Source organism: Nycticebus coucang, chromosome 3 (genome assembly GCF_027406575.1).
Source record: "Nycticebus coucang isolate mNycCou1 chromosome 3, mNycCou1.pri, whole genome shotgun sequence".
NCBI lineage: Eukaryota > Metazoa > Chordata > Mammalia > Primates > Lorisidae > Nycticebus > Nycticebus coucang.
The window spans coordinates 160,353,690-160,376,997 of record NC_069782.1 but is presented as its reverse complement, the minus strand read 5'-3'; the positions used below and the strand labels follow the sequence as shown (position 1 = coordinate 160,376,997).

Below are 23,308 nucleotides of genomic sequence, written 5' to 3'. Positions count from 1 at the left end.
ATAGACGCCAGGCTCTGTGCCCACTGCCTGTCTACCACCTTCCTTCTCCCTTGATGTGAGAGAGGGAGCAATTGTCTGCTCACCTTTACCATGTGCTTGCCAAAGCAGGTCTCTCACCCTCTATCAGCTCACCAGCCAGTTCTCCAGCCATATCTAAACCCATGAAATTTGTCCACACACCACACCTTACACTGGCCTTGAATGCAGCTGGCCCTGAATACAGCTACTTCATCATGCTCCTGAGCTTGCTCCCGCCAGGCTGGCAGTGACCTCTGACCACTGCTGCTTTCAGCTGTGGCCCCCACATACTCTGCCCTCCTTCTCCGCCCTCTGGACCCCCAACCCATGTCTTCATGCCAGGGCTCTGCCCTCTCCTTAGATCTATGCACTTGGACCTACTGGGCTCAGAGACCACTCAGCGAGCAGTGTCCCCTGTGTCTCTCTGTCTCCCTGCTACCTCCCTACGTCCACAAGCATGACCACCATGTGTATCAGGCGCCCCTCTGTCTCTGTCTGTCAGGAGCTTGGAGACCCTTGCGCACAGGCAAGATGTCTGCTCCTTCTGGCACAGTTGGCCAACAAGGAAAAGAACTACGGCCAAGCGAAGAAGATGGTTGAGGAGGCCCAGCACCTAGGGGGGAGTGAGGACTTTTGGTACAGCTCCACCCTGACTCTGGCAGAGACACTCCTGTCCACAGAGGATGAAGGACAAGAGGCCGAGGTGAGAGGCTGGCAGGTGGTGGTGTGGTGCTTCTGGGGGAAGCATCCATGGGGCTCTGCTGCACCACGGGCTCAGTGGTCCATGCACATTGCGCTGGCCTTGTCCCCAGGCTCGCCACCTGTTTCAGAAGCTCATAGAGACCTTCAATGTCCTCAAGAGAGAGAGGCCTAACCGGGCAGCCAGGCTGGACTTCTTCACCACAGACCTAGAGGCCAGGTGGGTCATCCTGAGCAGAACTTGCTCACCATGACGGAGCTGCTGCCTTTCCCCACTATTTGGCTTTGTGCCGTACTTAGAACCTGGGGAAGTTGAGGACCACATTCTGGGCCACACACCACAGCCTTCCACGCAGCTCCAGAAGTTTCCTGTGCTCCCTTCCAGCTTCCTTGTCAGAATGGCTTTGAGAGTTGGCTTGGGGGCTGTGGGAAGAACCAGGAAAATTGTTTCCTGCTGACGTGCGGTTGAGTTACTGAAGTTAGTTAGTAAGAGTAGCTAGTAAGGTCCATAAACTCAGTCAGTGAGCACTCTTACGGCTTGAGAGTCCTCACCCCAGGGGTGTCCCTTTGTGGTTTGTACCTCTCTCCTCCAATCACATCTGCAGGCTCTAACTCAATTAGCAGACCTTCTCAAAGAACCAGGTGAAACCAAGTGATATTTTTCTTGTTTCGTTTGAGTATATTTCTGCTTTGTCTTTGTGAAGCCGTCTGTGCTGGTGGCTGCCCCAGGGCTACTTCCTGACTGGACCTTGTCCTTCTCCGTTCTGCCCCTCTGGCCTGCATGGCCTGGCATCTCCCCATGGGTTTTCTCTGTTCCTTTCCTTGTGAGTCACTAAGTGGAGGTTTCTGAACTTCAATGTGGATGTAGTACTTGGGCTGGGGTTTTCTTAACTTCTAATTTTATTGCATTTGACCAAAGACAGCCCTGAGATGTTTCTTCCAGCATCCCTGGGTCAACACTAGAGAGAGTGGTAGTGGTGAAACGTGAACCACAGGGTCCTGGGGTCATGGCAAAGCTGCTGAAGAGCATCTGCCCCTCAGGTGCCTGAGCCTCGAGGTCAGGGCTACGGAGGAGCTGATGGACAGTGCCCCTCGGGAGTGCTTGGCGCTGCTGAAGGAGTTGGACAGCTGCCTGATGGAAATAGAGGAACAATTTATCAGCTGTGGCTACAGAGAGAATTGCGTTGACATAAAAGTAGAGAGAGCCCGGATAAAGAGGTGTGGGCTGTGGTGGCATCTGCTGGGGCCAAGAGCTGCCTCTGAAGGGCGTGGCCCTCTGGGGGCCAGGCAGCTGCTCTTTGCATAGGACTGTCCATGGCTTCCTCCCCGCAACCCCTGCCCGGCACCTTCCTGCCTCCTCCTGCCCACAGGCCCAACCCCAGGCCCAGCTTTTCCCCAGGTCTGGCCTTGTCACCCCTGACAGGGCCTCCTGACTCCAGCCCTGAGCTGCCCATACCTCCCTCAGGGACATTGCAGGGGAACTGGAGCCCCTGAGGGGTCTTTCAGCCCTCAGCTCTGCCTGGCTGTGGTCTGCCCCTCACATCCTGTGCTCAGCTCCTGGGGACACTGCAGACTCACCTCAGCCCCCACACAGCACTGCACTGCACCCCACACCCGGAGGCACTGCCACCTACACAGACTCATAGGCATATACGTCACTCACACGTGTCTACGCAGAGGTCATGGGCACAGGCGTCACTCCACATGTGTCCACACAGAGGTGCAGACTTCCACACTCTACCACTCACAGGGCTCTGGGCTCAGGAGGGGTCCCACGCCCAGGGCCCCTCAGAGCCGTGCTCCATGGCAAACCCTCAGTACACACCACCCCTGAGGAGCCTACACTTGTTTACATGAAAGCATCCAGACACAACACGCAAATCCAGTGTGAAGAGCAGCCTGACTCCAGTGGGGCCTATCCTGGATCAGGCTGTCACTGTGCACCATGTCTGCCTCTGGGGACCGTCACAGCTGGTTACACGCAGCGCAGCTGACTCTGCTGCGTCCCATGTCTCTTTAAGTGTAGATTTATTTTCCTGTGAACGGCATGGTCCTGCACACATGGTACTCATCAGCTCTTAACCTTTGCTTTAAGGTATATTGAAAATGTCTTTACATGTAAAACATTTAATTATAACATTTTAAGTATGAATAAAGTGTGCAGTGTAATTACATCAAAGTGACAGGTTACACACTCAGCAGCACTGGTGATGGCCGACTTCAACACTGTCGCTCTGAATCCCACCCCATGTCTTGTTCAGGGTGTGTGCCCAGAACGAGGGTGACGAGGAGCAGAAGACTGCCTGCTACCTGGAAGCACATGGCTTGTCTCAGAGGGCAGTGGCTGAAGAGGAGGAACGATTCCACAGCACCCAGGCCTTGCTGGGCCTTCACGGGGTGAGTGTGTCCTGGTCCCTGTGCACATCTTTGGTCATTCCCACCGGCACTGGGGCAAGGGCCAGGCTTACTGCAGCCCCAGGAGGAGAGCCCAGGGGGTCTGGCTGGCCTGAGTTGAGGGCAGGGAACTGGGGTTCATGGGACAGAGCCCCAGAAAGGAGGGCACTACACAGACAGAGACTTCAGAGATCCTCGGGTGAGGCCCTAGAGCAGCCAGCTGGGGACTGTCAGAAAATGCTTGGGAGGAAGCTGCTCGCATGGCGGAAGGCCCCAGAGATTCCGGGAAATAGGCTGGACAGCGTCTTCCCCCCACAGCCTGACTGGGAGACCTCATGGCTCGCAGAGCACTGGGCAGAGACAGGACACCACCAGTGACACACAGTGACCCCTGGGAGGGGCCACTCCAAACCCTCTTGAGAAACCTTAAAAAGAAGGCATGAAAAGATCAACTACCCAGAACAAAGTTCAAGAACATTTGAGGGGATAAAAAATGCCCACCATTCCCCAAAGTGAACTGTATGATGTCTAGAAACCCTTCAAAGATTACCATGTAGAAAATCATGAAAGTACAAGTTATAGAGAATCATTAGTGAGTCAAACCACCCCCAAACTGGCACAGACATTATAACTGGAAGACAAGGACATTAAAAGTTATTAAAACTGTATTCTTGACATTCAGAAAGTGAAGTAGAGATGTTAGACATACACAAAGAAGACAAAAAGTAAACTTCTAGGGTGAAAACTGCAATTCGTAAGATGATGAATACGTACATGTCTTAAAATGGAACTGGTGGGTGAACATAACCCTGAAAGAAGACATCATGCCCAAATGGCCTTGCCAGTGCCCCAAATACCTGGAACTGTAGAACGCCAGTTCTGCACAAACTCTTCTAGAAAACTGTGAATGAGAAGACACATCCCAATTTCCCTATGAGGCCGATATTACCCTGATACCAAAACAAAACAAAGGTGTTACAACCAACAAAGCTAAAACTGAAAGCAAAGATAAAGATCAGCACTTCTCATAAACGCTGGTGCAAAAATTCTAAACAACTCTGTAGCAATTAAATCCAACAATACATAAAAGTAGATGCAAGAAAAGTTTTTGACAAAATTCAACACCCATTCCTCATAAACACTCTTAGAAAACAGTTGATAGAAGAGAATTTCCTCAAGTTGATGAAGGGCATCTTGACAAAATTAGTGCCAAGATCATATTCGGTGGAGAAAGAATGCAGCCCCTTTGATGAAGACCGAGGTGGGAGTGTGCCTGTCCGCCCCCCACTCACTCGCAGCACCTTGCTGTCATTCCAGCCAGTGCAACAAGCAAGGAGAAGAGGCGGGAAGTGTCCAGATGAGAAAGGGAGGGGTGAGACTGTTTTTGTTCACAGATAAACATGCGTATATAGAAATCATATGCAGCCTATCAAAAAGAGCTACTGGCACTAATAAGCGAGTTTAGTGAAGTTGTAGGATATAAGAATAATATATAAATGTCAATTATATATTTTTATATGTCAGGAACAGATACTAAAAATTAAAAACAATGTCACTTGTGATAGCATAAAAACGAAATTGACCAAGAAAATGTGAAAAATTATATCCCAACTACTACAAAATATTGCTGAGAAAAGTTCAAGAAGACTGATGTAAATGGAGAAACAAGACTCGGTACTGTTAAGATTTTTTTCTTGTAAATTACCTGCACTCCTGATCAAGATCACTGCAGGCACTTTTAAGAAACTGAGAATACAAAGTTGTGGCCAATAGAACTTTGAAAAAGAATAGCAAAATTGGAGGCCTAACACTACCTAATTTTAAGACCGATTGTAAAGTTATGGGCATGAAGACCGTGTGGTTTTAGTGTAAAATTAGACAAAGACTAATAGGTCGTCACAGAGAATCCAGAGATGGGCAGAGAAGCACAGAGGAAACAGATCTGCAACCAAGGCACAGGGAGGGACAGGCTGTCAGCAGTGCTGGGCAACTGGACATCCTGTCCCCCCTTTGTTCTTATATTTAGGGCTATGATCCATGTCGAGTTAGTTTATGTAAAAACTAACTCGACATGGATCATAGCCCTAAATATAAGAACAAAGACTGTAGGAGTCGCAGAAGAACACATGGAAAATACCTTTGTGGCCTTACGTTTGGCAAAGGTATCCTAGACACGCACATGGCACGCAAAGCGTGAGAAATAAAGGAATACATTGAGAAACTGGACTTCTCTTCAAAAGACACTACTGAGAGAATGAAAAGACAAGCCGTAGCCTGGGAGAAAGTATTTCCAGATAGGGTAGCTGGTAAAGGTGCTCAGAATGTACGTGGGTTTTGAGACAGACTGTGCTATGGTCCATTGTTTCACTTTCAGGAAACATAGCAGCTCTCCCGACTTATCAGTGTTGGTGGGAAGGCTTCATTTGTTTCCATCCTTTCGATTTTATGTTTTGTGAGTTTTGTGTGTCTCAAAACTTTTGTAATGACCCACATATAAAGAACTCTCAAAAGATAACAAGAAAACAAACAACCTAATAAAAAAAATGAGCAAACTGTCTTAACAGACATTTCCTCACAGAAAGTATGTAGACAGTAAATAAGAACATGAAACAATGATAAACATCATTAGTCAGGTAGGGAGGTGCAAGTTACAACCTCTTGAGAAGCCACTGCATCCCCATCACGAGGTCACCGGCCAGAGGGAACGTCACCAGGATGTGGAGAAGCTGCATCCCTCACACACTGTGGTGGGAATGGACAGCCGCACGGCTGCTTAGAGAGCCCGTCAGCCTCACAAAAAGCTAAACACAGACCTCCCGTGGGCCCTGGCATTCCATCCTGAGTGTTTACCCGAGAGAAGTGAAAGCAAATATCCACGGGAACTCTTGCACATGGTGCTCGTGGCTGCTGCCCTTGCAGTTGCCAAACTGGAAACCACAATCGTGGATACACCATGCTGCACAGGGGACTCACGTGGCCAGAAAGAGGACGGGGCTGGTCTGCAGCAGCAGGAGAGGACCACGGGATGATCCTGCTGCACGGAATCAGGCAAGGCCACATGCAGATTCTGATGCCACTTAGCACGACTGGGAGCATGGGCTGATTTGTCCTGCCAGAGTCATAAAGGAATGTGAGGCGATTTGGGGGTAGGACAGGTCAGGTGGGCATGCTGAGTGGGGGTGGCTTTGGGGGGTGTGCTCAGGAGACCTGTGCCCTCCTCACGCCCTCTGCGCAGCTGCTGGTGGGCTGGGACCCCTTGGCTTGGGTCTCTGACCACGCCTTGCCCTGTCAGTTGCAGGACGTCAACAGCCCCCTGATGCGGAAGCTTGCCCGCCTCAAGCTGGGCCTGGTGGAGGCCTCGCTGGACATGCTGCAGGTCATCTGGGAGCAGGTGCAGGCACAGCAGCTGGAGCAGGGCTCCCTGGAGAAGCTGCTGGCTGACTACCTGCGGAGCACCTGTGAATACTCGGCTGTGGGCCTGGTAACCGCGCGCCCCAGGGAGCACCACAGGGCTTGTCCTATCAGTGGCCTGGTGGTGCGGATTGGAGGGGACCCTGCCTGAGCAGCACAGGGCAGGAGGGACACTGCCAGCTGGCTGAGGGCCTGAACTGACTGACAAAATACAGGCCATGCGGGGGTTTCCATGCCACCCTGCAGCCCTCCTTCCCACGCCTGTATCTGCCTCGACTAATTACTTTCTTAGATATCATGAATATGAATTAAATTAATTTGACATAAACATAAATGAGCCAAAGATAGTCCCAGCTTTGAACTTGGTTTGCTAGTGAGCTCTGAATGAAGCTATACAAGGGAACATTGGAGACCCTCCTCCACCACGCTAGACCCCCACCCCAATCCCAGGTGGTGTTAGAGGGCGGGGTTGGGCAGAAGTGCTACAGCCGCGGGGTGGCAGCCTGGCATGTTCACGTCCTTGCAGCAGTGGCTGGCGCTGAAGCGCACCCTGGCGCACACAGTGCTGGCACAGCTGGGGAGCCTGCAGCCATTGTGCATGGGCTGTGCGGAGATCTGCGCCCAGCTCTTGGTCCTGGCCGGGAAGGCCCTGCACCTGCTGGCAGTGCAGGCAGACCCTGTGCGCCCCACCTGCTACTGGGAGGAGTGCCTCTTGGTAAGTGCCCTGGCTTCTCCCTCAAGTCTGGCTAGAAACGTGCCTCTGATGTCTAAAATAAAAGCAAAGGTTGAAAACTCCCCGGCACTCAGCAGTAAGAACTGGACATGAGACAGGCGTCATCCCCAGTGAAGGGTGCAGCTGAGAGAGGAGAACAGGGTGGAAGAGAACCAGGGCCCTGGTGTAGAGTGGGCAGGAGGAGACCAGGCTGTGGATGCCCCATACCCCTACACAGGAAACCACCTGTGTCCCAGTCCTAGCCCCAGCCCTGGTGAATGGGGAGCAGGTCGTGGCTCCTGGTGTCTCTCCACCTCAGTGGCTTTTCAGAAGCTTCATAGATGGCCTGGGTGCCTGCATGCTAGGTGCTGACCCTGTTCAAGTGTGTAGCCAGGTGAGCCCTTCCACACCGCCCACCCACCCAGCCAAGCCACTACCAGTGCATCCAGGCACTCAGCCCACCCCAGGCCCCCTCTGGGCCCTGAAAGGCCACCCAGCAGGGAAGCCTGCTCCAGCCTGCCCATCCTGGAAAGCACCCACCCCACTGCAGCTCCTGCGGGAAGACACCCTCAGCTCCCTGACCAGGTGACTGCAGCCCTGGGATCAGCCTTGAGATGTTGTGTATCCTGAGTCCTCCGGACCCGGACAGGACTTGACATACTTTCAGGGGACTGATGTCTGTCCCTGCCCTGGAATGCACTGAGCCCCTGCAAGGGAGCTGTGAGCCGGGCAGCTGAGGCCAGGAGCCCTCATACCTTCCTCACTGAGCTTGGGTCCTCCCCTAGAGAGGTGGCGCAAGACCCTGCTAGGAGGCAGTGCCAGCAGGGCAGGCATCAGCCCTGACCCTGGGGTCAGCCCCTGTACAGAGGCACCTGCCTGCCTCCAGGCTCTCCTTAACTTGTTCCCACCCATTTTACTCAGCTGCAATTAGTTGTTGTAAATCAAAGCTTAAATCAAGGCTTCGCTGCCTTTTTGTGTTTAAGGCAAAAGGCCTTAAACATACTAAGTATGTTTCCTCTACGCCCTGTTTTAGACAAGTGTCCCAAGTTCTGATCTGCAGTATTTTCATTCTCTTAAGTCAGTTTAAAGTAGTTCCTAAATTCCATTGTGATTTCTCCTTTGACCAATTTGATGATTGCATTGCTTCATTTCAGGGCAACTGCATTTTTCACAAACATCTTTTTATTGGTGGTTTGTAGTTTAATTTCGCTGTGATTAGAAAACAGTCTCCATCCCTGGGGTTCGCTGAGGCTTGCCGTGGCCCTGCACGGGTCAGTTTTGGTCGGTGCTGCTCACACCGAGCAGCCTGGCCTGGCCTGGCCTGGCCTTGGTGCGCGTCAGTCAGGCAGACAAGGCCACCAGCTGCCCCCCACCCCCACTCTGTACTGGCTGGCTTGAAGCATCAGCAATTGAGCAAGGTCACACTCACCACTAGGACCTGGGTCTGTCCGCTGTTCCTTTTCCATTTCTGTCAATGTTTTATATGGTTTTTGTTTATTTTTTGAGACAGGGTCTCATCTCTGTTACCCAGGCTGGGGAGCAGTGGTGCAATCACAGCTCACAACAGCGTAAAACTCCTGGGCTTAGGCAATCTTCCTCCTTCCCCGTCCTAAGTAGCCAGGACTGCTGGTGCCGCCACCCTGTCTGGCTAATTTTTTTTTTTGGTGTCTTGATATGTTGCCCAGGCTAATCTCAAACTCCTGGCAGCCAGGTGGCCGGGGTGGTGGGGCAGATGCTTCTGTATGAGGCCAGATCCCCCCACCTCAGCCTCTCAAAGTGCTGGTAGGAATCACAGCATCTGGCCTGATATTTCATATGTTCTGAAGCTTTACTGTTGGGCATACACAGACTTAGGATTGTGATACCTAGTAATCCCCAAGTCCAGTGGCTCCCTCCCAATCTAAGCTCTTTGGGGCCTGCCTGCTCCCTAGCTCACCACCACCCCCCCCACCCTGTGGCATCAGGTAGGGAGGTGTTTCTAAAGGACTAAGCGAGAGTGACAAGGAGTGTGACCAGCTGGGGTGAGGCTAGACTGTGGCCTCTGGCGCCCTCCCCAGGGACCCCACAGGACCTACCACACCAGGGCGGGGTGTTCTGCCCACCCCGACCGTTGAGTGTGTTTCATAGGTGGGCACTAAGCTGAGCAGCCTCAAATCTCTGCAGCTGGAAGGTGAGGAAGAGGGCGTTGAAAAGTCGGAAGGGGACCTGCCGGCTGTCACAGCAGCCTCCGGGGAGCAGAGCAAGAAAAGCGAGGGCCTGAAGGTACTGCTGCCCCTACACCCCTTGAGTGGCCTCTGCCCACAGATCCCCGCCTGAGCCAAGCCTGTGCCCACAGAGGAAGATGGTGTTGGCCCGGCGGCTCCTGGCCCAGGCGTCTGAGGTGTTATTGCAGTGCCTGCACGTGGCCCTTGGCAATGGCCTTCTGGATGTCGCCGCGGCTGCCAGCCTGGAGCTGGTAGAGTGCACCGGCACCCTGGACCCTGTGGCCACCTGCCAATTCCTGGCACTGTCTCAGGTGTGTTGCATCTGTGCGCCTTGGGATGGGAGGACACTCACTGGGGGCCCTTCCTTCTGGGCAGAGCCAGGCCCTGTCCTGGAGATGCTGCTCAGTGGGTGAAGATCTGGGCCTGGAGCTTGGCTGTCCTGCAGAGCCAGCAAAACCTGCCGACCACATGGCTCAGAGTGCTCCCACGTGCACCCACCCAGGTCTCCACAGCAGGCAGACACAGAGACCTAGCCACAAGGGCCAGCAGAGGGAGCAGGCCTCCAGGACATCCTGGCCAGTCCTCTTTCCGGGCTGCAGCCCTGTCCACTACGCCTCACACAGGGTAGCTGCAGCTAGGCCCCAGCACGCCCCTCTCTCCTGGTCTGTTGCAGAGCTGCTCGGCCTCAGAGGCAATGCGGGATGTCCTGCTCACGGCCACAGCCAACACCAGCAGCTCACAGCTTGCAGCCCTGCTGCAGCTGCAGGACCGGCTCAGGCGCCATGATGGGGCTCCTACCAGCCTGCGTGCCAGCGTGGAGCAGAGGCTGGCCGCCACTTCCAAGGTACAGGGACATCGCTGAAGCTGCCCCTACTCCCCAGCTCTGAGACAGATTTCACAGCCATCTGTTCCCAAGCCTAAGAGAGGAGATCCCTTATGTCACTCCAGCTTGGGCTCAGACCTGCTCTGCCCTTTCCTAGCCCTGTGGCCTGGCAGGGTTCCAGGAGTCCTCACTGGCTTAGTGGGGACAGGAGCAGCTCACTTGCTAGGTGGCAGCATGGTTAGCAGACGGGCCTGCAGTTAGGGCCTGATGCCAGCCCAAGGAAGGGGATGTGCTGAGGTTGTGCCTCAGCTGGGATGGCACCTGTACCCCCAGGTGGCCCCAGGGGTCATGGTGAGGGCAAGAGCTTCCTTGACCCTGGTCTAGACAGGAAACGTTCCTGTCTCAGTCGGTTGCACAGCGTTACAGCTTTTATTTGGACTAGCAGGTGTGAACTGGAGTGTTTACAGAAAAGGAACTTAATGAAATTTCATGAATCACAGAAAACGAAAGAGTGCCCTGGTGGAAACTCCTCCCTCCCTTTCCTCACGGCTGCTTCCACGGTCCTCTCCAGGGTGGATCTGCTCTCTTATCCCTTCACTCAGGGCTTTATTGGCTGGAAAATTCTGTTGGGGGCAGCAGCCCTGCCTCCACCACAGGCCTTGGGAGCACTCCCCCATGGTGACGTCAGGATGTCAGGCATCCCCAGTGGGAGCAAACCTCCTGGCTGAGAACCAGTGTCCACTCAGAGTTGTGCAGGGCCAGCCCTGTCCTGGACATGGGGCTTGGAGGAAGATGCCAGAGATGGGCTGGGGAATACAAGTGGCTAAAGCAGGAGCAGTGGCACCCACCTGCAGTCCCAGCTGCTCCGGTGGTTGAGGCTGGAGGATTGCTAGAACCCAGGTGCAGAAGTCCAGCCTGAACGACATAACGAGACCTGGTCTCTGAAAAAAATGGGCTGCTCCAGGCTGTGGTTATCGGGCAAGATAACAAACAGCCAGGTGGGCAGTATCTGTGACCAGCCACCAGCTATGGGCTCAGGTCCTGACTCTGGGGCCTGTGATCTGGACATGGGCGGTTCACGGTTCATATGTCTCCCTGTGGCTGAGACAATGCAGGGCTCGCCCCACAGGGACACTGGGGGCCAAGGATGCCGGAGCACACACAGTGTGGTGAGTGCAGGGCTGTGCATGCCCAGGCCTGACACGTGGGAGCCACCCCACTTCCAGGATGCTTCTCCTCCACCTCCAGCTGTTTCAGAAATCCTCTTGTGCACCTGCACCAACTCACAGGTGTATAGACCTGTAGGAGAGTTGGGGCTGGGGGAGCCCGAAGGCCTTGGAGAGCCAGGTGAACTACAGAAACTCCTCTTCCTAAATTCACCAGCCGTGAGACCTGGAGAGATGCACGCCTGCGGCAGGAGGACTTTCTGCAGACACGCACTGTAGGGGCTGGTCTGCATATGACCTCTGTGGGGAGGGGAAGGAGCCGCAGCTAGAGCAGCCAGGAGGAGGGCGGCCCCATGCTGGAAGCTGGAGCAGGTCCCCCTCCCACCCTTCAAGGATGCCCACTGGGTCCTGGACCTTGTGGGTGTTCAGCTGGAAGCTTCTAGAAGGCAGTGGAATCTGCTGTGTCTCAGTGCCTGGGTGGAGGCAGCATCAAGGACACACTGGCCTCCTGCAAGCATCCCCAAAACAATATCTGAAGGATCAAGGAAGCATGGTCACAGCCCAAGGTCACAATGGTGCTGAGGCACAGACTAGAGAAGCTGCTCCACCTGAGAAACTGGGGAGATCGGAAAACGGAAAAGACAGAATGGGTAGCTGTGGGGTGAACATCTGCCCCTCTGAGACTCATGCTGGAACTGAACCCCCACTGTGGCAGTATTGAAAGGTGGGTCTGTAGGAGGTGACTGGGTCAACCTATTTGTGGATTAGCGGTTGTCACTCGAGGGGAGCCAGCAGGTTGTAAGGAGAGGGAGAGGCCTGAGCCCACTTAGCCAACTTGCAGGGACGCCCTGTGCCAGCTTGGCAGTCTACAGGGCCCCAACCGGAGGAACGTCCTTGCCGGCAGTGGCTCCTCAACCTTGGGACTCTCAGCTCTGTAACTGTAAGAAATAAATTCTTTTCTTCGTAAATCACTCAATTTCACATGTTCTAAGCCACAGAAAGTGGTCTAAGACAGGAAACTGGCTCCAGGCCTGGGTTTTGCTGACACGACCCTGAAAATGGGGCCGCAGGTTCCAAGATGGCCAATAGCAGAGACTGGAAGCATTTGGAGGAGAAGCCTGGAAAATGCTTGTGTTTCCATGAGTCTGTCTGGAGCATTCAGGGCAATTCTGGCAAGGCTTGGAAGCAAGGCCAAGGAAAGGCTAGAGTTCTGTAGGGACTGGCCAAGCAGCCGCGGCCACCATGCTGATGGCAATATGGACAGCAAAGGCCTCTCCAACCAGGTCTCCGAGTAGCTGAGGGATGAGGTAGTGAAGCCCAGAGTGAAGCTGTCCTTTTTATAAATTGGCAGAGAACTTGGCCAAGGGCGGAAGGCAAAACTTGAGCATGATGAGCTGGGGTGTCTGGGAGAATATCGCAGCAGCAGAAAACTCAGCTGCCACCTCTACTTTAAACTGCTTGTGTTAAGTTCTGGGAGAAGGAAAAAAATGACTTGAAGATGGAATTTATACTCAAAAGAGAAAAAAAGGGGGCAGCGCCTGTGGCTCAGTGACTGGGGCACTGACTCATATACCGAGGGTGGCAGGTTCAAACCCGGCCCCGGCCAAACTGCAACAAAAAATAGCCAGGCGTTGTGGGGGGTGCCTGTAGTCCCAGCTATTTGGGAAGCTGAGGCAAGAGAATCACCTAAGCCCAAGAGCTAAAGGTTGCTATGAGCTGTGATGCCACTGCACTCTACCGAGGGCGACAAAATAAGACTCTGTCTCAAAAAAAAAAAAAAAAAAAAAGAGAGAGAGAGAAAGTATGAAGACTTGGAAAACTCTCAGCCTGGTCATGTGAAGAGCTGGCTGTTCAGGAGAGGAAACCAGGGACTGCCTGGTACAGATTGACCTGTGGCCTTGGCACTGCAGGAGGCAGGAGCCACGACTTCGGCAGCCTCTGCCCAGATGTCAAAGCCCAGGCAGAGTCATGGCGGGCGCAGCTACCTCAGGGAGCCCTAGTAGAGCAGCACCAAGAGGAAATGTGGGGTTGGAGCAGCTATAAGAGTCCCAGCCAGCGCAGTACCCAGAGAAGCCTTGGGAGCAGGACCACACCTGGCCCAGGACTGCAACACCACCAGGGTGTCAGCTGCCCCGGGAAAGTCCAGCCATGTGGCAGCCACACAGCAGAGCTGTGGGCCATCTGCCCAGTGGAGGCCACTCATGGTCAGGAGAGGCTGTCCTTGCTCTGAGGCATGGTCTGCCTGCTGGGTGCCGGTTTGCCCGGCCTGTCAGGCCTGTCAGTCCATTCTTTTCACTTTTCATCCCTTTTGAAGGGGTGGTGTCGATGCTGCCTGGTCCGCTACCATCGCAGGCTCACAGATGAGAGACCCTGGACTTAAGACTTCTGAGTTGGTGCTGGGATGAGCGACACTTGAGGTGGTGGGGCTGGAGAGACTGTGTGCACGTGAGAAGCTTGTGCAATTGAGGACTGGGGGTGAAAGGGTTTGAGAGTCTGTCCCCAAACTCACGGGTGGAAGGAACGGAAAATACTGTAGATCAGAACTTGGGAGACTTGTCTAAAACAGGGCGTAGAGGAAACATATAGCCTTAAACACAAAAAGGCAGCGAAGCCTTGATTTAAGCTTTGATTTACAACAACTAATCACAGTTGAGAAAAATGGAACGGAACAAATAAATATAACATCTAATGAAGTTAAATCAGTAGCAGAGGAAATCAAAGGCAAAACTGGTTCCAAAGAGAAGACTAACAAAATCAATAAATGCTTAGATTTGCTAAAGGAAAAAAACCCCAGAAACACAAATCTTCATATCAGTAATAAAGAGACACATCAGTGAGATCCTACAGACATCAAAAGGCTAATCAGGGAATATTATTTACAACTTTACTCCATACATTTGAATTTGAATGAAATGGACAAATTCCTCAAAAAAATACAACTCAACAGAAGAATAGAAAATCTGAAAAATTCAGTATCTATTAAAGAAATGGAATCTTTTATTAAAAACATTCCTACAAAAATACTCAGATACAACTGGCCTCACCAGTAATTATTTCAAGCATTGGAGGAGGGAGACAGCCTTTTAAAACTGTGCAGGTGAGCACAATAGAGGCACCTCCTGGCTCCCAGTTAGGGGCCAGCTGGACCTCGACCTTGAAATTTAGCAAGGATGTTACATAGAAAGGAGCATGTCTCCCATTAATGCAAACACAAGGATCCTTAACAAAATGTCTGTAAATAAAATCCAGCAATTATAAAAGGGATAATCCATCAGGATCACATAAGTATGTTCCCTGTGGCTTAATATTAAAAAATCATTCAATATAGTTCACATATTAACAGAGGAAGAGGAGAAACTTTATAAAAGCTTGATAGTTGCCCAAAAAAGCACTTCTCAATTCAATACCTTAATTTATGATTAAAAAATAAGATAGAAGACGGCGGCGCCTGTGGCTCAGTGAGTAGGGCGCCGGCCCCATATGCCGAGGGTGGCAGGTTCAAACCCAGCCCCAGCCAAACTGCAACAACAACAAAAAAAATAGCTGGGCATTGTGGCGGGCGCCTGTAGTCCCAGCTGCTCGGGAGGCTGAGGCAAAAGAATCGCTCTAAGCCCAAGAGTTAGAGGTTGCTGTGAGCCGTGTGACGCCACGGCATTCTACCGAGGGTGGTACAGTGAGACTCTGTCTCTACAAAAAAAAAAAAAATAATAAGATAGAAGGGTGGCGCCTGTGGCTCAGTGAGTAGGGCGCCGGCCCCATATACCGAGAGTGGCGGGTTCAAACCCAGCCCCAGCCGAACTGCAACAGAAAAATAGACGGGCGTTGTGGCAGCTGCCTGTAGTCCCAGCTGCTTGGGAGGCTGAGGCAGGAGAATCGTGAAAGCCCAAGAGCTGGAGGTTGCTGTGAGTCCTGTGACATCATGGCACTCTACCAAGGGTGGTAAAGTGAGACTCTGTCTCTACCAAAAAAAAAAAAAAAGATAGAAGGAAATGTCCTTAATCTGCTGAAGAATGTTTTTAAAACTGCACACCATATTTTATGGTGACACGTGGCCAGGTTTTCTCTGAGAATAGAGCTAATGTGGGCTCTGCGCTCACTGCAGGGCAGTGAGATTAGAAAAGGGGACAGACCTGAGGGCTGGGCCAGCACCACTGGGCACCTGTGAAGTCGTGAAGACTCTGCAGGTCCCAGTCCAGCCAGGACAATCTGTGGGGTTACCTTGGAATCAACTCGCACAGCTAACACAGTCACTGTCAGAGCCTGAAAGGTTGATCTTGCCACATGCCAGTTACAAACAGTGGAAGAAGAAAACTGTTTTAATGATACTATTTTCAGCAGCATCAAAAAAAATATATATCAAAGACCTAGGGAAAATCTACCAAAAGATGTGTAAAACCAGCACCCTGAAACCCACAGAACTCCTGAGAAAATGAGGGAGGAGCTCAGCTCAGCCCGTGGAGCCAGGACTGAGCCTGCAGGCCAGCAGGCCTGTGCGTCCACACCGTCCTACAGGCGCCCTTCTCCCCTCAGTGTCCCGGCTTTGATGCCCTGACTGGTCACATCACTGCTTCTGCAAAGATGACCTGAGTGATGCTGCATTGTGAGCGCTAACTGGTGACCCGTGGGGTGTGTCCCTCTGGAGGCAGGATGTACTCACCATGAGAGGGAGAGGCAGAGAGTGAGCCTGAACTCACTTTAGTGGGCAGCTCTGGCCTCCAAGCACCTAACCAGCCATGCCCCAGAGCAGGAGAGGATGTCCACAGTGGGCACAGCTGACAGCGCTTCTGTGTCCTGCACATAGAAAACAGTGTCACTTTCCAATAAGAAGATGGATGAAAGATATCAAAGAAGATATTCAAACAGAAAATAAACATTCGTAATGGTGCTCAAGTTCATGGCAATCAGAGAAATGCAAAAATTTAAACCACTTTCAGATACTGCTAGACACCTGTTAGCAAGGCCAAGATGGAAAGGGGGACATAGGCCCTCGAGGTGAGATGGTGGGTGCCTGAAGCCTCAGACCCCCAGGTCCACAGCCCCACTGGGAGCACCAGGCAGAATCTGGTGAAGTCACCCCAGCAAGGCCACACCTGGCTCTGTGCCCACACCAAGCTCTGCTCCCCATGGTCCACAAGGAGCGTATGGTTGCATGTTCAGCAGGTAGCCCCAAACAGGAAGCCACCAGATGTCACTGGCCACAGGATGGATTATGAGGTAGGGGCATGTTCACGTAGTGGGGTGCTTCATAGCAAAAGGGGAGGTCAGCCCCACATGTAGCAGCCTGCCAGCTGAAGCTGCTGGAAGTCAGCTTGCATGGGGTGGTCAGCAGCATTCTCTGTCCCCTGTGAAAACTATCTCACTTTTCTTACCACTGTCTCTTGGTATGTTCTATTTCAAATAAAGTTTTCTAAGAACTATTGTATTTTTCCAATCTGAAAACCCTGACTCCATCCATGAGCATTCACAACTGGCTGGGGGATCCTCGGGTTCACCTGCACTGCAGGTGGTGAGCCCAAACTGTGCATCACAGCCCTGGCACCATGCCTGGCATGGAAAGATGGCCAGGAGCCTGGGCGCGGGCAGCCTGCTGGACTGTTCCAAGCTCCCCCGGACTGGGGTGAGGGTGCAGTGTTGTGTCTCTGTGTGTCTGTGCCTGTCTGCACGTGTGTGTCTGTGTGTCTGCCCATGTCTGTGTCTGTGCATGTCTGTGTGTCTGTGCCTGTCTGCACGTGTGTGTCTCTGTGTCTGTGTCTGCACATGTATGTGTCTGTGTGTCTGTGTCTGCACATGTGTCTGTCTGTGCCTGTCTGCACGTGTGTGTCTGTGTCTGCACATGTATGTGTCTGTCTGTGCCTGTCTGCACGTGTGTGTCTGCGTGTCTGCCCGTGTCTGTGTCTGTGCATGTCTGTGTGTCTGTGCCTGTCTGCACGTGTGTCTGCGTGTCTGCACATGTGTGTCTCTGTGCGTCTATGTCTACATGTGTGTCTGCGTGTCTGTGTCTCTGTGTTTCTGTGTGTCTGCACTTGCATGTCTCTGCGTGTCTGTGTATCTGCACGTGTGTGTGTGTCTGCGCCTGTCTGCATGAACCTGTGTCTGTCCATGTGTGTCCACGTGCGTGGTGTGAAGACAGGGAGGATGGAGGGAAGAGCTGCTACACTTTTCCACGAGTCACTCTGCTTTTGGTGCCTGTGCACTTTGTGTCCTGCAAAAGGGGCTTCTGCCCACCGAGAACTAGAGAGGATGCCAAGTCCAGGCGAGCCACCAACTTCTCCTTCTGCTGCCCCCGTGACAGTCACACAGCCCTGGGGTGGGGTGTCTCCAGCTGGGGCAAAGGGACAGCAGCTCCACCAGGCTTCTGTGTAGAACCTCTGCTGTGATGTTTCTCAAAAGTGGTGGAGATAGTGCAGTGATGCCTCATGAGTCCGTTTATCACAACACAGGCTTGGCAGAATCTCTGTGTCACAGAGCAACACTTCAACCTGCTGAATGAGATCCCGCCTATGTTTCGGATCCTCTTCCTGCACCACTCACGAGACAGGTGGACTCTCTGCACTTGTGTTACTGAGGCTGCCCCCACCGGCTAAGCCTCAAGACGCAGACTCAGCCCCCAGGTGGTCTCAGGATGCTACGGATGCTCTGGTTGTCCCTGAGAAGGGTGCTGGACAGACATGGCATTTCCAGCTGACCCAGAGGGCAGAGGTCCAGGGATACTGGGGTCCCACTCCTGTTCCTTCTGAGTTGGCTAAGCGGGGATGACTGGGGCAGGGGCCACCACGGTGACCCACCTCCAGAGGGGCCCTGAATGGTGACACAGAGGCTGGACGAGTTCTGAGGGTACAGCCAGTTGGCTGCAACGTGGCTCAGCCTCACCTGCTGAGTGTGTGCTTTGGGGGGCCTCAACTGGGGCTGTGTCCCTTACGGGATCAGCCTCACTGGGCCTCACCGAGCTTTTCTGGGATCCCTGGAGCCAGGCTGTGAGTGGCTCCCTGGGGACTCACCTCTCACCCTGCCACGTCCTGCCAGCAGGTCCCGGCTGTATTGTGCTGCCTATGAGAAATCCAAGTCCCTTTCCGCCAGCAAAGGAAAGGTGCTATCAGTGGGCGGTGAGTTTCTGTTTGTGAGTGGCGGGTGGGGAAGAAGCAGGGTCTGACTCCACCACACGTGTGGGGGCACAGGGGGGGCATCCCTGCAGACTCAGACCTTTCACTCAGGAAAATGAGCACAACCTCGGAGCCCCAGTCTCAAGGGGCACGGCCCAGCCCAGCCTCCACCCAAAGAGATGGAGGGGTTGGCTGAGCCCATGACAATGGGGAGCAGGGCAGGGGGATGTGTGTCCCAGGCTATGTCCACCCCTGATGATGTGCTGGTTCTGCCTTAATGGGGCTGTTCCCTGCAGAGCACGGTAGCCTTTGCTCCAGGGAGAGCAGCCCTTTGCCCATGACTCACCCCGATTCTGCACTGGCTGTGCTGAGAGCCCAGGGTGGGGATAGAGGGTGCATCTCTGTCCCCACAGGTCTCTGCAAGGTGATGCGGCTGGCTGTGAGCCCTGCTGACTTCTCACACCTGTTGGCCTGTGCCCAGCAGTTCCAAGAGCAGCCCCCGGCTGAGGTACACACAGAGGACACGGCCGTGAACCCAGGCGTGGTAAGGCCTCCCAGACCCTTGGAGAGCCAGGATCCCAGCTGGACTGCAGTGAGGTGGGGTGGAGGCAGGGCTTGGGCACCACTATCTCACACCCTGTTGCTCCCAGCCTGGGGTAACTCCACGCAGCGTGGAGCAAACTCTCCACATTGTATCCTACGTGAGTGCGACCCAATGGCCAGAGCCTGGTCCTGGCAGGCAGGACCCTCCCTGCTGGAGGCAGAGGAAACTAGAGGCAAGGGGGCAGGTGTGGCTGGAGGCTCAGCCAGGTGCAGGGAGTGCTGGCCACACGTGCTTCTGGCAGAGGCAGGCTGCAGCCCTCCACTGCAGAGCCCGGCCCTCCCTTGCTCTGAATGGGGCTGGGGTTTATGGGGTCCCTTTGGGCGCCCCCTAAAGTACAGGCTTGTCTGCGTTGGGATAGGAGCCAGAGGATGTACAGGTGAGGGACAAAGCACCTGGTCTGCAGGGGCTGGGCCGCATCCTGCAGCTCATGGAGGCCTACCTGAAGCCGCTCTTCCCGCTGTTCAGCTGTGCTGAAGACAGGTACCATCAGCAGAATGGAGCATCTCAGAGTGCTCTCAGGGGCTGACCAGCTTCTGGACAGATCTAAGGTGACAGGCAGCATCCCTCAGACCGGTGCTGGCTGCAGTGGGGTGGGGGCTGCCTCAATTGGGCTGTCCAAGCCCCTGGCGGCTCCTGCAGAGGGGCAGGAAAATGGGTGCTGGGTCCCTGCTCTGCAAGTCCCTACAGGGAGGGCCCAGGCGGGCAGAGGCTGCTGGAGGGGCAGGAAGAGGCACCGTGGGGCCCATGCAGCCTGGAGGGTGGGTCTGGAAGGTAGATTGACCCCCCAGAACTCTCAGGAGTCTGGAGAAGCCAAGTGGTTGGCCAATGGAGAGGTGGAAGGCCTGGTGCTGTCTCCCTCTGACACTGCTCTTGTGTGGACACACATGTCCCTGGGACTGGGCCACCCCTGGGTGTGCTCCCTCCAAAACAGGCAAGTGCAAAGTCTCTTCCACTCTGGACGCCAGGTGTCCCTACCCCAGGAGAAATACTGGTGCTGTGTCCCCTCCACTGGGGGTATAGAGGAAGAGCAGAGCAGGCGGGCACTGCCCACAGGCAGATAAGGGTGAAGTCCTGCTCTGTTCCAACTTGTGGGACATTATCCCAGCCCCTTCTCAGCAAGGCTGGTGCCCAAAAGGGAGCCTGTAGAGTGGCTCATGGCACTTGCCACCTTACTGTGGACAGGCTGAATGGATGTGTTTTATGTTCTTGGTCTGTGTTACTCTCATCTGCACCTCGAAACCTGAATACATACCTTTGACTTTCAGAGCACAGATACCCACTGTTGTTGCAGATTCTGGGAAAGCAAAAGCCAAAGACAAGGACAGGAAAATATCTGTAGGACAAAGTAAGTGGCCATGGGGCCAAGACCTCAAGCCACTCTTCCCTTGGTCTCTTAGCTTGTTGCACGGAAGAAGCTGGGCTGGGATTCCTCACCTATCCAGCACACTGAGGGTGTCAGAGACCAGGGGTCTTGTGCCCTGGACACCAGGACCCGCACACTCCCCTGCTTCCTGTAGCTAGACACCCAGGAGATTCTCTGCACGGCCACTGACCAGCGCTCTGGCCTCTTGCAAAATCTCTCTGAGGGCCCCTGGAGCCTGGCAGGCTGCTCTCTCATGGACTGAGACGTCAGCTCCCTACAGAAGTCATCATGGGAATCTCTGTGTGAGAGCTGGGCATGAGAACAGAGTGGAGGGAGAGGCCTTCCACCCCCTGGCACCCTGGCTTCTCTTTACAGACATGGACGGCTACTGTGGGCCGCCCTGGGAGCTCCATCTCCAGGAGGCCCTCAAGGGGCTGCTTTCTCTGGGTCCTGCTCCAGCCTCAGTGCAGACCACAGCCTTCCTCACTCGGCTTGGGAAACAGGCTTAGGCTGTGCTAACAGTGTGACCCAAATCCCCACAACCAGAAAGGAGTGTCCAGTATCTCCAGGGTTTCACTTTTGCCATCTGCTGCCTTGAGTTGACAGACTTAGTGCCTCTTCAGTGTGGGTCCCTCTAGGCCTGAGCTGTGAGCTCAGCCATGCCAGCCAAACTGGTGTCCATCCTCGAGGGTCCCCAAGTGTCCCCGGGGGCCCCAGTTCTCAGAAGGCTGTGCTGAGGTCAGATTTCTCCCACGTCTCCCAGCCATGGTTGCCAGGGCCAGGCCAAGCATCCCTGCAGCACTGTCAGAACTCGCACTGACGCTGCTTGGGCTGTGGAGCACATCCTTGGCGGTGGACCTCCTGAGCCACTTCATTGCCCATCCACAGCACACGCTGAGGCTGCAGATAAGATGATCCTGATTGCAGATAGGCACCTTCTGCAGTTGCCGCTAGAAGGTCTGTCCGTGCTGGATGAAGGGATAATTTCCTCTGTGTCACGAGAATTTTCTCTCCAAATGTTGTACAATCGCCTCCATAAAGAAGAGTCAGGTAAGAACTGCCCTCAACCACATTCATGTTTAATTTTAAAACGGAAACATTTAAATTACTTTTCAGATACAGAAATGGTAACTTCTATAACAAATAAATATCAAATGTTGCAACATCTTTCTAAGGGCTTTTTCAAAGATATTTGGAAAGTACTTGGTATGTGCCGTGTTCTGTCAGGGGTTCAGTGTCCAGTGAAGAACTTATTGCTCCTCATGTGCCTACAAACGTTGTTGCACGGGAGGGAACCAAAGTAGCTGTGAACAGCTCCCTAATTAGATGATGAGAAGCTGCGAAGGAGAGGACAGGAGGGGCCTAACTCAGGCCTGGCAGTGGGGTGCCTCCTCTGGTGCCGGCCGCACAAGTACACCCAGTCTGTGCAGATCTTCCACACTGTACACCTGTGATGCATGCAGCCTTCTGTAGGTGGGACACATTTTGATGAATACCTAATTAAGTTAAAAACAAGTAGGTTGGATTTTTGCTTCCATGTAAGATGAAAGAACAAGGATGAAATCTGCCCTTCCAAATGAAACAACTAAAGACAAGATGAACTACATGAAACAAGGGTTTTCAAACACCGGGTGTTGGCAGTGCAGTCGGTGGGTCCCAAGAGAGGAGACAGGTGGTGCCCCAGCTCCCTCCTGGAGAGTTTCCGCAGCAGGGCAGGGTGGCCAGGGAGAGCCCAGGGAACTCCGTGGGCTGAGCATGTGGGGCTGGGACCTAGGGGACCAGGACAGCAGGAGTCCATAGGCAGCATTCTAGGGCAGAGGGGGCTGCAGAGAGGGGAGCTCCTGAGATCTGCAGAGCATCTGCTCAAGTCTTCAACTGAGAACCAATCAATGCTTGTGTGTGAGGAAACTACTCAAGGGCAGAGGAAGAAATACACAACAGTGGAAGTGGTTAAAATGTGGGTAGAAATGTAAAACTGTTTTCTTGTTTTTAAGATCTCATTTAAGTATTTTTGAACAAAAAGTTTAGAGCAAAAGAAAATACTACTATGTAGTTTTATAATCTCAGTGTACAACTGCATAGAAGCTGAGAGGTAGTGAGTGGAAGTATACCATATTAATAGTTACACTAAATGTGAATGGTCTAAAATCTCCAATTACAAGGTAAAGGTCACCTGGTTGAATGAAAATTGATTCTTCCAATCCACGAACACAGGATACCTTCACATTTATTTGTGTGTTCAATTCTTTCATCAACGTCTTATAGTTTCCAAAGTACACATCTTTTACCTCATTGGTTAAATTTATTTCTAAGTATTTTATTCTTTCTGATGCTATTATAAATAGGATTGTTTTCTTAATTTCTGTTTCAGGTAGTTCATTAGTTCTGTGTAGAAATGCTACTGGTTTGTGTCTTGTCACTTTGGTATCCTGCAACTTTATTGAATTTGTTTATTAGTTATGGCAGATTTTTGATGGGGTCTTCAAGGTTTTCTATATATAAGGGCATGTTATCAGCTCACAGAGACTATTTAACCATCCTTTCCAATCTGGACGATTTTCATTTCTTTTTCTTGCCTGCGTGTTCTGGTGAAGGCTGTGCTGAGTGCGAGTGGTGGGAGCAGGCACCTTGCTTCACTCCTGACCTTAGACGAGGAGCTTTATGGGCTGCCCTGCTGAGTGTGGTGCCAGCTCTCGGTTTGTCATTCAGGTCTTTCCTTCTCTTCTCTTCTCTTCTCTTACCTCAAGATCATGAAGATATCTTCTTATGAATATTCTAAGTACATCCTTTTTTGCCTTACCATCTGAAACTGAG

At 52.9% G+C, this 23,308-nt stretch overlaps 1 protein-coding gene across 15 annotated transcripts in view; it reads left to right on the top strand.

The window, feature by feature from the left end:
* CFAP46 (cilia and flagella associated protein 46) overlaps window positions 1-23,308 on the top strand; it is a 105,801-nt gene that overhangs the window by 70,946 nt on the left and 11,547 nt on the right. For 10 of the 15 annotated variants that reach the window (XR_008378849.1, XM_053584427.1, XM_053584434.1 and 7 more), the window contains 15 exons: window positions 521-721; window positions 831-937; window positions 1,759-1,935; window positions 2,979-3,114; window positions 6,404-6,592; window positions 7,049-7,237; window positions 9,362-9,496; window positions 9,570-9,749; window positions 10,112-10,282; window positions 17,868-17,965; window positions 18,454-18,530; window positions 18,941-19,071; window positions 19,490-19,611; window positions 20,397-20,476; window positions 21,383-21,544. Coding sequence is in view for 12 of the 15 variants with exons in the window: in XM_053584427.1 (XP_053440402.1) it covers window positions 521-721; window positions 831-937; window positions 1,759-1,935; window positions 2,979-3,114; window positions 6,404-6,592; window positions 7,049-7,237; window positions 9,362-9,496; window positions 9,570-9,749; window positions 10,112-10,282; window positions 17,868-17,965; window positions 18,454-18,530; window positions 18,941-19,071; window positions 19,490-19,611; window positions 20,397-20,476; window positions 21,383-21,544 (2,155 nt within the window). In the remaining 3 variants the exon portion in view is untranslated. Of the gene's footprint in view, window positions 1-520; window positions 722-830; window positions 938-1,758; window positions 1,936-2,978; window positions 3,115-6,403; window positions 6,593-7,048; window positions 7,238-9,361; window positions 9,497-9,569; window positions 9,750-10,111; window positions 10,283-10,706; window positions 13,410-17,867; window positions 17,966-18,453; window positions 18,531-18,940; window positions 19,072-19,489; window positions 19,612-20,396; window positions 20,477-21,382; window positions 21,545-23,308 lie in introns of those variants that run through there. The other 5 variants (XM_053584428.1, XM_053584429.1, XR_008378851.1 and 2 more) reach the window with 5 other exon arrangements.